This window comes from Lagenorhynchus albirostris, unplaced genomic scaffold, assembly GCF_949774975.1.
Source record: "Lagenorhynchus albirostris unplaced genomic scaffold, mLagAlb1.1 scaffold_257, whole genome shotgun sequence".
In the NCBI taxonomy this organism is placed as follows: domain Eukaryota; kingdom Metazoa; phylum Chordata; class Mammalia; order Artiodactyla; family Delphinidae; genus Lagenorhynchus; species Lagenorhynchus albirostris.
Genome location: NW_026783405.1, coordinates 83,768 through 96,042, shown reverse-complemented (window position 1 = coordinate 96,042; position 12,275 = coordinate 83,768). Strand labels below are relative to the sequence as shown.

At 46.6% G+C, this 12,275-nt stretch overlaps 1 protein-coding gene across 1 annotated transcript in view; it reads right to left on the bottom strand.

Annotated features, from left to right (window-relative positions):
• Window positions 1-1,106: 1,106 nt before the first annotated feature.
• The window catches only part of LOC132514329 (gamma-aminobutyric acid receptor subunit rho-1), a 31,890-nt gene continuing 20,721 nt past the window's right edge, over window positions 1,107-12,275 (bottom strand). Inside the window, exons 5-9 of the mRNA XM_060138942.1 lie at window positions 9,770-9,852; window positions 7,398-7,538; window positions 5,269-5,421; window positions 2,540-2,736; window positions 1,107-1,400 (exon numbers count right to left, since the gene is read on the bottom strand). Coding sequence (XP_059994925.1) covers window positions 1,107-1,400; window positions 2,540-2,736; window positions 5,269-5,421; window positions 7,398-7,538; window positions 9,770-9,852 — 868 coding nt within the window. The remainder of the gene's footprint in view (window positions 1,401-2,539; window positions 2,737-5,268; window positions 5,422-7,397; window positions 7,539-9,769; window positions 9,853-12,275) is intronic.

The window sequence follows — 12,275 nt, the reverse complement described above, 5'->3', positions numbered from 1 at the left end:
ATGCTGTTGGGATAAGTTTGATAGGGGTTGATCCTGTAGATATATGGTATGAATAGCTATTTGTTTTTTAAATAATAGAACACTCTCCTTTATGCTCTTACATCAGTGGCCATTGTTTTCTGGTTCACAGAAAATGCTGGTATTCACTGAGTATAAATGGAGATGACCAGTGATGTGCTCCCGTTTCTTTTTTCAAAATTCAGAAACCGTGTATTTCTCATCCTAAAGAGTTACAGGTAGTCCCAAATTATGCATTTCCTTGAAAAGTTTATGCAGAAAAAAAAATCAGTCTATTCCCAAGTTCCTCAGTGAAGATATCACATTACTGACTTCACTTTGAACTTGGACATGCTCCAAGGTGGAGATCCATGAAGCAGCAACTATTAAACAGGGAACACTTACACACACGTTTTCTAGGCTAGTTACCTCTATGTCAAAACGGACAAAATGCATGCATATACCCTCTTCTTCAAAGTTTCCCTACCAGGGAAATTTCCTACCCAAGCCATTGCACCCAGTCAAAAGAGCTTTTCTGGTGAAGAGGTAAAACCTCAGGAACCACAAGAGGTAAATAAAAGGAGGAATATTATTATTGCCTTGTATTGAAATCAACATGAGGAGATGCATATAAAATAGGTAAGAGGCTATAAACTGAAGTATGAATTTTGATCGAAGTGGGGTTTAGGTGCATGTATGTTCTATGTAAATGAACTTTAGGTGCTTCCCAGTTCCACCTGGTCCAGAGAATAGAATGACACTCACGTAAGGGACATGGTTCGTATGAATAAGCATTTAGGGTCTAAAAGAGGTTGAACCACAGTGTGCCCACCTCACTAGCAGCGTGCTTTTCTAGGGGATCTCGGTAACAACTATCATCAGTTGCTATGGGTGTTTATACCTGCAGCACTGAGTATAATGCTGTGTACACAATAGGTGGTCAGTAAGTGCAAATTAAACCAGTAAGTGTCTTGTCAGTAGTTTTGGAAAGATGGAGAAGGGTGGGTGCTGTGAACTTTCTTTTCATCATAACCTTAAGTTATTTTTCATCATTCAGGTATTTCTGTAGTACAGATAGAAAAATGTGAAATTTATAGAATTACAGGCATTTATGAGAAAATCGACCAGTATATTAAATTGAATAAGATGTATGCAGCTGGAAAAATGATTCTGGAGTATTTATCAATGGCATGAGTGTCAATCTTCATGCTCACGTAGCTGCTCCTCTGGCTTTTCCTCTGTGGGGAGCTCCTGTCCGAGGCCAGCGTCAGCTGCACCATCATCCTGTCTGGCTTGTCTCCGTTCTCGGGCGTGTAGTTGCCCAGGTCATTCACCTCCCCATCACTGTAGCTGCCGTCCAGCAGGACCGCGTGTGGCTGAGGCAACCCGCAGGTGCAGGGAAGCTGCGGACACAGCAAACGCACGTTGGGATGTGAGCTCAGCATCCTCTCTCAGAAGCCCTTCCAAAGAAGCTGCCTAGTGGAGAGCATTGCCTTTTTCTAGTTTTTATTATGGGGTTGGGGGAATAACGGTGGTGGCACAGTAAACATTCTAAAACAGCAGGTAACCCGTCAACTGTTAGGAAACATCACGTCATATCAGAGACGCACAAGAAGGTTCATGATCAGATAATCGGCATGTTCTCCATGAGATCATAAACTGATATGAGCCCTCATAAAAATGTTTACAATTATTGCGTGTGTGTGTGTGAGAGTGAGAGAGAGAGAGAGAGAGCGTGGCGGGGTTGGGGGGGGAGGGATGGGGGGGAATTTGAAAGGTGTGGCATTGTGGGGATAGTTCCTCCTATGTAGCTAGAGTTTTCTGGAGGAGATAACCATTGAATTGCAGACAGGAGGATGAAAGGGAAACCAGGTAGGAGGGAAGATGATCTGGGAAGTGATGGGAGATGTATGAGGTCACATGTGGAGGAAAATTTCCTAGAATGGAGGATATGTTTCCCTGGAAGCTTTTATATATATATAAATATGTATAATATATATGTGTATATATATAAATATATATGTATATATATTTATATATTAATGTTTATTGAAGCATTTATTATAGTGGCAAAAAATGGAAACAATATACTGCCCATTAATAGGGGAATAAATCATGTTACATCCAAGGCACTTATTATTATACCACTATTAAAAAGAATGTCTTGGAAAAAGAAATTCCTGGAAGCTTCTTTTATGATACCTCTATGTTCATAAATCATTTGTTCCACTGTGTTGAACTGCCATTTATTTCTATCACTAAACTACCAACACCACCAAGATTAAAGGGACCACGTCTTAGTTAACTTGGCTTACCAGCTCCTGGTATATGGTAGGTGCCAAATAAATATTTGAATGAATGAAAGAAGTTGCCCAGAGTAAATTTCACACCGTTTTTGTTTGCTCTTCACACCAACCCATGAAGTAGGTGGAGGAGAGGGTGTCATTGTCCCATTTTACAGAGGAGGTTGGACCTGGCCAGGGTCCAGAGCTAGTCCAGGCGCCCATTCCAGGGCAGACACTCCAGCTCATGGTAAAGTCACCTTCTCCTGCGGCTTCCGCTCTTTCCTCTCCTGCACGGTGGTCAGGTAGTTGACGGCCGCGTACTCCAGCACCGAGAGGAACACGAACACGAAGCTGACCCAGAGGTAGATGTCCACGGCCTTGATGTAGGACACGCGGGGCATGGAGGCGTTCACACCCGTGATGATGGTGGACATGGTCAGCACCGTGGTGATCCCTGCAGATACAGAAAGAAGCATGGGTTTGTCTTTCACCAAACCCACTGGATGGCTTCGTGCCTCTGTTCTTTCTCCCAGCTGCTCCTCTAGCCTAGAATGTCTCCATCCCTGCCCCCTCTGTCTAGCAAACACCTGCTCACCTTTCCAGTTTTAGCTTTTATGAAGCTTCTCCTGTTTCTCCATCCCCCGTGCTCACCCTCTCCCAGCTGTGTCCCTGCATCTTCATCACAGCCTTTGCATCACTCTGTTCTTTGGCAGAGAGCCCCTGACAGGTTGGCAGGGTCTTCCCATTCAATTGCTCAAAACAAAGATTGCCGGGGACTTCCCTGGTGGCCTAACGGTAAGGATTCTGGGCTATCACTGCCCTGACCCGGATTCAATCCCTGGTCGGGGAACTGAGATCCCGCAAGTCGCGGGGCACGGCCAAAAAATAAATAAATAAAATAAAAATAAATGAATAAAAAAACAAAGATTGCATATATGAGCAGGTATGTATATTTCTTATAACTCCTTCTCCAAAAAAGGGAAAAAAGGTACACAAGTTTTATTTTAATCTTTGTGCCCTTGTTGCTGGTGTAGCAGTCCTGGGCCTATATTACCAGCTGTCAGGGCACTTCTGGCAGAGCCCCATCCCACTATGCTGCACCTGGCTGCGCATTCTGCCATGTTGACTTGAGGACTCAGTCAATTTTACCAAGAATGATGTTAACCTCATTTATGGGAAACAGATTTTTTAAACTAGAATGTTTATTTATTGAGCACAGTAACTGTTCAAGCTACAGAACAACCGTTAAAGGCCAGGGCATCTGTCAGTGGAAATTTCCCCAAGATTTCAAATTAAGCTCAGAACATTTGCTTGGCAAACACCAAATCACAGCGGATTGGGGTCATCTTAAGGGCCAGCGCCAATCCTATTCCACTAAAACCTGGTGGGTCATCTCTCCCTTGAAGCTCCTGGACGTATTAGCAATGGTGCCGTGTGCGGAGTGGGTGCGATATTTAAAGCGGGGAAGAGAGTTGATAGCAAATAGCTGTTGATGGAAGGCTTGTAGAGTAGGGATTCTCAGACTTGAGTATGTATAGGAATTATGGGGGCGGGGTAGGGGGGGTGGTCAGTAAAACAATGATAATAATAGCTAGTTCGTGAGCTTTTTTTATGCGAATTAAGTGGGAAAATATATGTAAAACAGCCCAATACTTCACAATTAGTATTAGCTGTTACTATGTTACCTTATGGATTGAAAGCAGTGACAGACACCAATGATAAGGTGTTTTTATCTTTGTGAACTAAGGCAAAAGATCACAAAGACTTGATCAACAGATCAATGAGTAAGAAGAGGAAACCAGTCAAGACAGGAAAAGGTAATAGATGCGCAAGAAAGTGGAAAAATAACAATAAAAAAAAATTTGGACAAGCAATTTAAAAAAGCGAGACTTCCTAAAACCTGGTTAGTTTTCTTACTTTAACTTGAAGAATGTGGGACTTCCCTGGTGGCGCAGTGGTTAAGAAACTGCCTGCCAATGCAGGGGACATGGGTTCGAGCCCTGGTCCGGGAAGATCCCACATGTCGCGGAGCAACTAGGCCCGTGCGCCACAACTACTGAGCCTGCGCTCTGGAGCCTGCGAGCCACAACTACTGAGCCCACGCGCCTAGAGCCCAAGCTCCGCAACAAGAGAAGCCACCGCGATGGGAAGCCCGCGCACCACAACGAAGAGTAGCCCCCACTCGCCGCAACTAGAGAAAGCCGTGCGCAGCAGTGAAGACTCAATGCAGCCAAAAGAAAATAAATAAATTTTTAAAAACGGAGAGATAAATTGAAGAATAATTTGCTTACAATAAAGTGCATAAATCCTAAATATTGAGCTCAATGAATTTATATATTTCTATAACTACCATACAAATCAAAATATAAAACATTTACAGAAAAAAAAATTACTGGGGGAGCTTGTTCCAAATGCAAATTCCTGGTCCTCTCTCAGAGCGTCTGATCCTGTACATGTAGATGGGACCCCGGATTCTTCATTTTAAACAATTTCCCCCAAAGACTGTCACAAAGATCCCTTGGGCCACCTTTGGAGAAACCCCATTACAGAATGTGACTTTCTTAGGCAGGTGGGCAGAGAAAGCACCACAGACCAGGACCACCCACCCCAGAACTCAGCTCTAACAAGATTAAAGATGAGTTGTTTACATGGGAACCTATGGGGACCTAGAAACAGCTTTGCTGCACAGATTTTTTTTTCTTTTTTTCTTTTTTGGCCTCTATGCTTTTGGGATCTTAGTGCCCAGACCAGGGATGGAAGCCGGGCCCTCAGCCATGAAAGCACAGAGTCCTAGCCATTGGACCACCAGGGAATTCCTGCTACATAGATTCTTAATAGTGGCATTTTACCTGTGAATGAATAACAAAGTTTTTCCAAGTTATAATACCAACAGGGGTTCAGGGCCAATTTGGAAAGAATGGTTTTATCTGGAAGGAATTACTTGTATTTTCAGATATCTGGAATGTGCACTTGAGAGGTTTCTTACCTAAAGGGACTCTGGCGGGCACAGCTCTGCGGTCGATCCAGAAGGACACCCAGGACAGCATGACCATCAGGGTGGCGGGAAAGTAGGTTTGCAGCAAGAAGAAGAAGATGTGGCGACGCAACGTGAAGTTAATGTAGAGACGGTTGTACCAGCCTGGGGGACACAGGAAGAAAAGAGAACACACAGCAGAGCCACTCAGCTCCTTCATAGGACAAACTTTATTCAGAGAATCATAAATGCCTTAGATGCTTCCCTGGAAACTTACCCTACCTTTATAAAGGGGAAGTGAGAAAAAACATGGAACAGAGTGATTATACGATAACTCATACCGCATGGGTGAGTCCATCTCAAGGAATTTTGGCCCTCGTTCTGTACGTAAAGGGAACCAGGCCATTGAAGACTCTTGTTACTCAAACTACAGCACAGGGCCCAGCAGTACCGCCATCACTTGGTTGCTTGTTGGAACTGCAGACTCTCGGGCCCCGCCCCAGATCCTACTGACTCAGAACCTCCTTTTAACACTCCTCTCCACATGATTCCTGTACACGTTAAAGCTTGAGATGTATGGATTTAACAACGCCCGTTGGATTTCTTACGGGGGGGAAAATATGTTTGAAGTTAAAATACCAAGCTAACTACAACAATGCATTTAGGCTATGCTTTAGCTCCACCCTGTTGTTCTTTACAAGGAAAACTTACAGGGAGGAGTCGAAAGGAACAGGAGAATGGTGGAAGGAGAGGAAAAGGCAGGATAAATTTGACATGATGAGGGCTGAAAATAAAATGGGGACTTGGCAACATTAACTAGAAAACTTCGCATCCAGGACAATTTTAGTGCAACGGTTATAATTATAACAGCTCCAAAAAGTGACTGTGGAGGTGCTTCCGGACTGCCTGTGTCCTTCTCAAATTCGTGTGTTGAAACCTAATCCTCTATGTGATGGTATTTGGAGGTGGGGCCTTTGGGAGGTGATTACATCATGAACGGGATTGCTGCCCTTATAACATGTGTCTCGGAGAGCTCCGTCGCCTCTTCCCCCATGTGAGGACACAGTGAGTCTCTGAACTAGGGAGCGGGCTCTCATAGACACTGAATCTGCCAGGACCTTGATTTTGGACTTCCTAGCCTCCAGAACTGTGCGAAATAAATTTCTGTTGTTTGGAAGCTTCCCAGTCTATGGTACTTTGTTATAGCAGCCTGAAATGGACTCACGCAAGGAGGAAGGTCAAAATGCTAAGAGTCAAAGGAATGGGGGATCCCCCAAAGGACCAAGACTGGTGGGTGATGTATGCAAAAGCTAAGAGACGCGGGATCGCCACGTGTTGGAAGGGAGCAGTGCCCTCTGTTACAGATCAGAGAGACTCAAACGGTGGTACTTCTCTGGGTAGTCAACCATGCGATGTTTTAGCAACAGAAACTGCATAAAGATTAGAGCAAAATCAGCCTGAAAGGTAATTGGTCAAGAAAGAGGCAAGGGTTGGAGAGAGTGAAGCTCAGCTGTAACCTCAGCGGCCAAGAGGAATACCACAGCGCCTGCCCTCAGGCAACGTCGGGCGGTGGGGGGTGGGATGGGGGGGAGGGTTGGCAAGCTTGCCCAGGCCCTTGGTTCAGAAAGCAACAACATTGCCCACAGAGAATGACCAATGACGAGTAGTTCCTGCACCGTGGCTCACCAAGAGGGTCGTGCAAGTCGTATGGTAGGAGGGGATTGGTTAAGAGAGAAGCACTCAAAGGGGCTGAAGCCAAGAGAACGTGAACGGAAAACAATAAACCTGAAATTGGACTATTTCTTGCCCATAGGAGAGGGCGCTCTGGGAGTTATATCAGGGTGAGATTCCTGCTGCTAAACTGGCGATGCTGTCGTCTCAAACAGACCTCCCCATGGGGTTTATGTTGGAGCCCTTACCAGCATTTTCTAGGTTATCACTTCTGATGTTTTGGAAGTATCAAAAAATCACCCCCACCCAATGCTCACCACCCTCTAGACCTGATCTAGAAGTCCAGATCCTTGGTTTCAAATCCAAGTGGCACAGGCTCTGCTCACTTGACCACAAATTCACAGGCTTTCTGAGATGGAGGATGCCCCGCCCCTCTCTTAGCCCCGCCCCTCTCTTAGCCCCGCCCCCACCTGTGCTGCTGTAGAAGGCCAGTTTGGTGGTGGTGTGGAACTCCTGGATGAGGAACTGGGAGAGTGAGATCCGCTCATCTGTCTTTAAAGAGTCATTGCCTTTCTTCCAGTATAGCATGAGGTCGTCTTCCGTGTAGGCATCTGGAAAGACAGAGACAGCGTCAGACGCCAGGAAAGACGACGAGCCTGTGAGGCTCTGTGGGGACTGGGATAAGATGGTCTGAATAAACAAACCGCAGTCTAAATGAAGCAAAAGTAAATCCAAAAAGACAAATCTAATTCTCCTCGGCCTTCCAAAAGTCATCAGGGCAAAGGCCTCAGGCCTAAATGATCATCATCGCTGCAAAAGCGCTCACCCCTCAATTCAGCCTCAAACCAGATGAAATTGCTATACTTGTAGACCAGAAACTACAATTTGCTCTTTTAAAAAATTTGTTTGCAGGTTAAATAGCGGCAACATTTCATATGGTTCAGCTTTCTAAACCATGGGTGATTTACACCTTTCTTCTTTCAAAGGGTGACGATGCATTATTGATGGCAAATACCTTTGTTGTTCTTTTCTTGTTTTTAGCGGCATGTGGGATCTGCCCGGACCAGGGCACGAACCCGCATCCCCTGCATCGGCAGGCGGACTCTCAGCCACTGCGCCACCAGGGAAGCCCGGCAAATACCTTTAAACACTCTCTCAGGTAATAAGGGCTGCATTCCAGCAAGAAAGGACCCATAAAGAGATGCAGCAGAACAAGTCCCTTCTCTGCAGGCTTCCGGTTGCTCCTGCCCAGGGTAGAATCAGAGCGATTCCCCTGAGGATTGCTTCCCCTCTGGCGCTACACTTCCCCACCCTGCCCACTTCCCTCTGGCGCTACACTTCCCCACCCTGCCCACTTCCCTCTGGCGCTACACTTCCCTGCCCTGCCCACCTGGCTGAGCACACCACCTACCCCAGCCAAGCAGACCTACCTGCTGCGTGGGCAGAACTGGGATAACACCCTAAGGGGTTGCCGGTCCAGTCTGCTCATGTGTAAACAGTTCTCTCTGGGGCTCCCTGAGGCTCTATTTTATTCCTCTTTTATTCTGCCTCTAACCCTTGACCTGTGTGACGGCTGCTTTCACGTGTCCCCTTGGCCAGGCTATAGTAAGAACCCAGTGATTCAATTCGACACTACTCCAGGTGCTGCTGGGAAGATGCTTTGTAGTTGTGACATCCACAACCAGTTCATGTGAAGTAAAGGCGATGACCCAGATTAATCTGGGTGGGCCTGATCCAATCAGTTGAAAGGCCTTAAGAGCGGACCTGAGGTTTCCCAGAGAAGAAGACATTCCACCTGTGGGCAACAGGGTGGGCTCCTGCCCGAGAGTCCCCAGCCTGCCCTTCCCCACGGCCTGCCTTGCAGGTGATCACCGAGCCCTACGCTCCGGTCCCCTGTACTAACTCTCTCCCTGTGTACCTCCTATGGTTCTGCTTCTCTGGTGGAACCCTGACAGATGCTGCTGCCTGGGTATTGTGGGGAAAGCAAGGTCTGGAGCCAACAATTAGTCCTTCACTGTGTTACGCCCCTCCTCTGTGTAATGGAGATCACAGGGAGCTTGGGAGGATTAAAGGACAGAGCAGGTGGAAAGCCGTGGTGCAGGAAGCAGTCACCCCCTTGGTCCTGGGGTTTATTCCCCCTGGTCCCACACTAAGCGTCCTGCAGAGCTGTCCATGCGGCCCCTGCTACATGGGGGTCCACGTCCCTGCGCTCCTTGGCCCTGGTTGACTGGAGCCAGGGGACCCCTGCTGCACCACCACCGCCCGGGGAGGCTTACCAAGGTGCCCTGGGCCAACATGACTCCTTATGGGACTTTGACACAGGCTGAGACGTGGCAGTGGGTGTGTGTTGGTTCGGGAGAAGTATAGGAATGGGAGTCATGGGAGGGTCCAGACTGTGCCCATAAGAGGAAACGTTTTGGCAGAGATTGGAGCACGGGGGCAGGTTCGCAGAGAGCTAGAGATGCCAGCGGCTAGTCCTGGATGCTGCCGCAGCCTTGCTCTTCCTGGGGCTGGTGTTTAACTTTCCAGAGCGTGTGTGTGTGTGCATGTGTGTGTATGTGTATGTGTGTGTATGTGTGTGTGTGTGTATGTGTGTGTGTATGTGTGCACCAAAGTTCAAAGCCATTGCCATGGGCATTAAAAGGGTCAGTTATGGGAATAGAAGGTTTGAGTCCCAAATTTGTTTCCGATTTTCAAACTTACCCCAGACTTCGCTTCTATCTAAAAAGTCATTTTAAAAGCATAGGCACGATTAGGAACACGTCCTGCTCCTGTTGAGGGTCAGAGGTGTTTAGAGTAACTTCAGATGTGTGTGTGGATATCCGGGCACAAGTCTACTCACAGCTCTCAATTTCGAGCGAGCACGTTTGTGTGTCCAGGGGAAACCGGCTGAAGTCCATGTTGCACATGGCGGTCACTGTAACCCTAGAAACAAAAAGACAAAATCCAAGTGTGCAGAGGCGGCAAAGTACAAGTGCAAAATGATAAAACAAGCAGAAAGCCCTCTGCTTCCTCCCAGTACAACTGCCTCCTTCTTGTAATTCATAAGCAGTGTGCCAGGATTTAGAGAAGCAAGCATCTTATGTGTGATACCCACATTGGAGTACTCTTGGGTGTTTATGTTTAACCCCAGGGCCAGTGTGGGGAAAACAATGATTGCACTAAACTCCTATCACATGCAAGCACTGTAGTAAAGCAATGGTCTCATTCGACAAAACAATGTGAAATCACAACTCATCTGATATGGTTCCTTAAACCATAGGAGCATTTATGGCCCTCCTGTTTCAGATCATTCAAATTCTTCTTTTACTGATTTTATTGATATTCAATATTTGTGTCCAGTGTCTTAGAGATAATATTCATGAAGTACTTACGCCAGTTGCCAAATCGGCACTTTTTTTTTTTACAGTGTTGATATTTCTATATTGATAATAACGTCTACTAGTGGACGCAGGTGTTTTTAATGGGTAATTCCATGGAGATCACAGTAATGGAAAAACACTGAAAGATCTTACGGTATCAACATGCAAGCACTTGTTGGCATCTAACGGTTTTGCTTCAGAGTTTACACGGGAAAGTAAGATTCTGCATCAGAGAAGAAGCAAATACAGATTGTCAGTCATGGAAGAAAGACCTCCCGCCCAGTGTGGAATCCCATGGCGGGTTATGATTAACAGTCATTGGCTAGTGAACATACTATTTTTCCTTCAACCACAGAAAATTGGTTATGTGTAAGTTGTAAAAATTATCTGGATAATTCACGGCCAAAAAGGAAAAAAATTCACTTGTAAATGGAAATTTCAAGGAAAAGAGCTTTCTTGAAGAAATTAATTATCCATATATTCACCTTATTTTCCTCGTTCCATTTGAGTGTTGGAATGGTCGTGTTCTGGGAGGGTTTCTGTATTGTTAACAGCTGGGTCATCTCATCTCCCCTAGAAATACTGATATACAGGATGTTTTTGGGGGGTTGTCAGGCTGGCCCCTGACTTGAACACCTAGTGGGTAGCCAGCCTCCCATTTCTCCGGGCACATCACCAGATAACCACACCTGATAGCATCACCAGCAAGAAAGAAACTAGGAACTAAGCTTGGAGACACTTGTGGCACACTTTGGGGACATGGAATGTCAAATGCAGGCAGTTTTTGATGTGAACAAAAGGATTAAATAGCTCTACTCTCTGTATCAGTAGGTACAGGAACAGATGTTTTTAGAACCACAGACATCATCAGACTGGTTCTTGGCACCCTGACTTGATGCTTTTCCACTTGTAGCCCACACACTGAACAAGCACAGTGTGTGGTGTGATCTCACCCGTGTTTATTATTATGCTTCCCACAAGTCCCTTTAAACTGTTCCAGTGGGAGGATCGTCCCCTGTCTTGGATGAAAACTTGCCAGGTCCTGGGATTTTCCTGCTTACTCTCATGTGACAGGCAGTCAAAACCCTCAGAAGTAACAAAACACATCTCGCTTCCGAAATTAAAAGAATTTTGGTCCGAGATATTAATCAACACTTCAAATTTCATTCACATTGAGACTTCTTCTCCCCGTCCCCAGCTAAGCAGAGCTGACATTTGAGTAGTCAGTGTCTGCCCATCTCTGGTCGCCTCCTACCTACGTGGGCGGAAGTGAGGGCGGTGGGGGGGGGCAGGACAGTTCTCTGGTGAGGGTGGCTTCAAGCTCTCTGGGCCTGCTATGCAGTTGAAGCGGAGACTTTCTTTCCTGTGTCCTTCATTCCCACCGCTGGACACCTGCATCCTTCAGCCGCATCTCCCATGCCAGCTCTTGGCTCACCCACTGTCCATCCCACACACACTGAACTACTCCCAACAACCCTGGTAGTGCAGACCGAGCCCACCTGGCTCTGCCCCTAGATGGTTAGGTAGCTCTTCTCTCGCCCACTAACTGCAGTGTCTCCCAACTGTAGGCACACATGCTCCAAGCTCTCCAAGTGGTCCCCGTGGTCCCACTGCAGGCCCGCTCATGCAGTGCCCCCAGCTCTCCCCCAAAACATCTCTTCCTCCCACAATCACTGACTCTCATATCTTGAAGCTGACTGGGAACTCAAGAGCCATGGGATTGGTTTTTCAAGCTACCTCGTGTTTTGGTCTAGTCCTCTGAATCCCTGGTGTTATTCGATCGGGTTATTTTGTTGGTGGTTGTTGAGCTGAAGATGTCTTGGCAGCTGCCTCAGATGTGAGGACTCCTGGGAGAATCAACCCAACATGGCTTGGGGAAGGGGTTGCACCCCCTTGAGCCACCTGGGTACTCCTGTGAGAGGAGGTATTTCAGGCCCTGCAGAGGAATACCCCATGACCCTGCTCTGAGTCTGGTATCTAACTGCT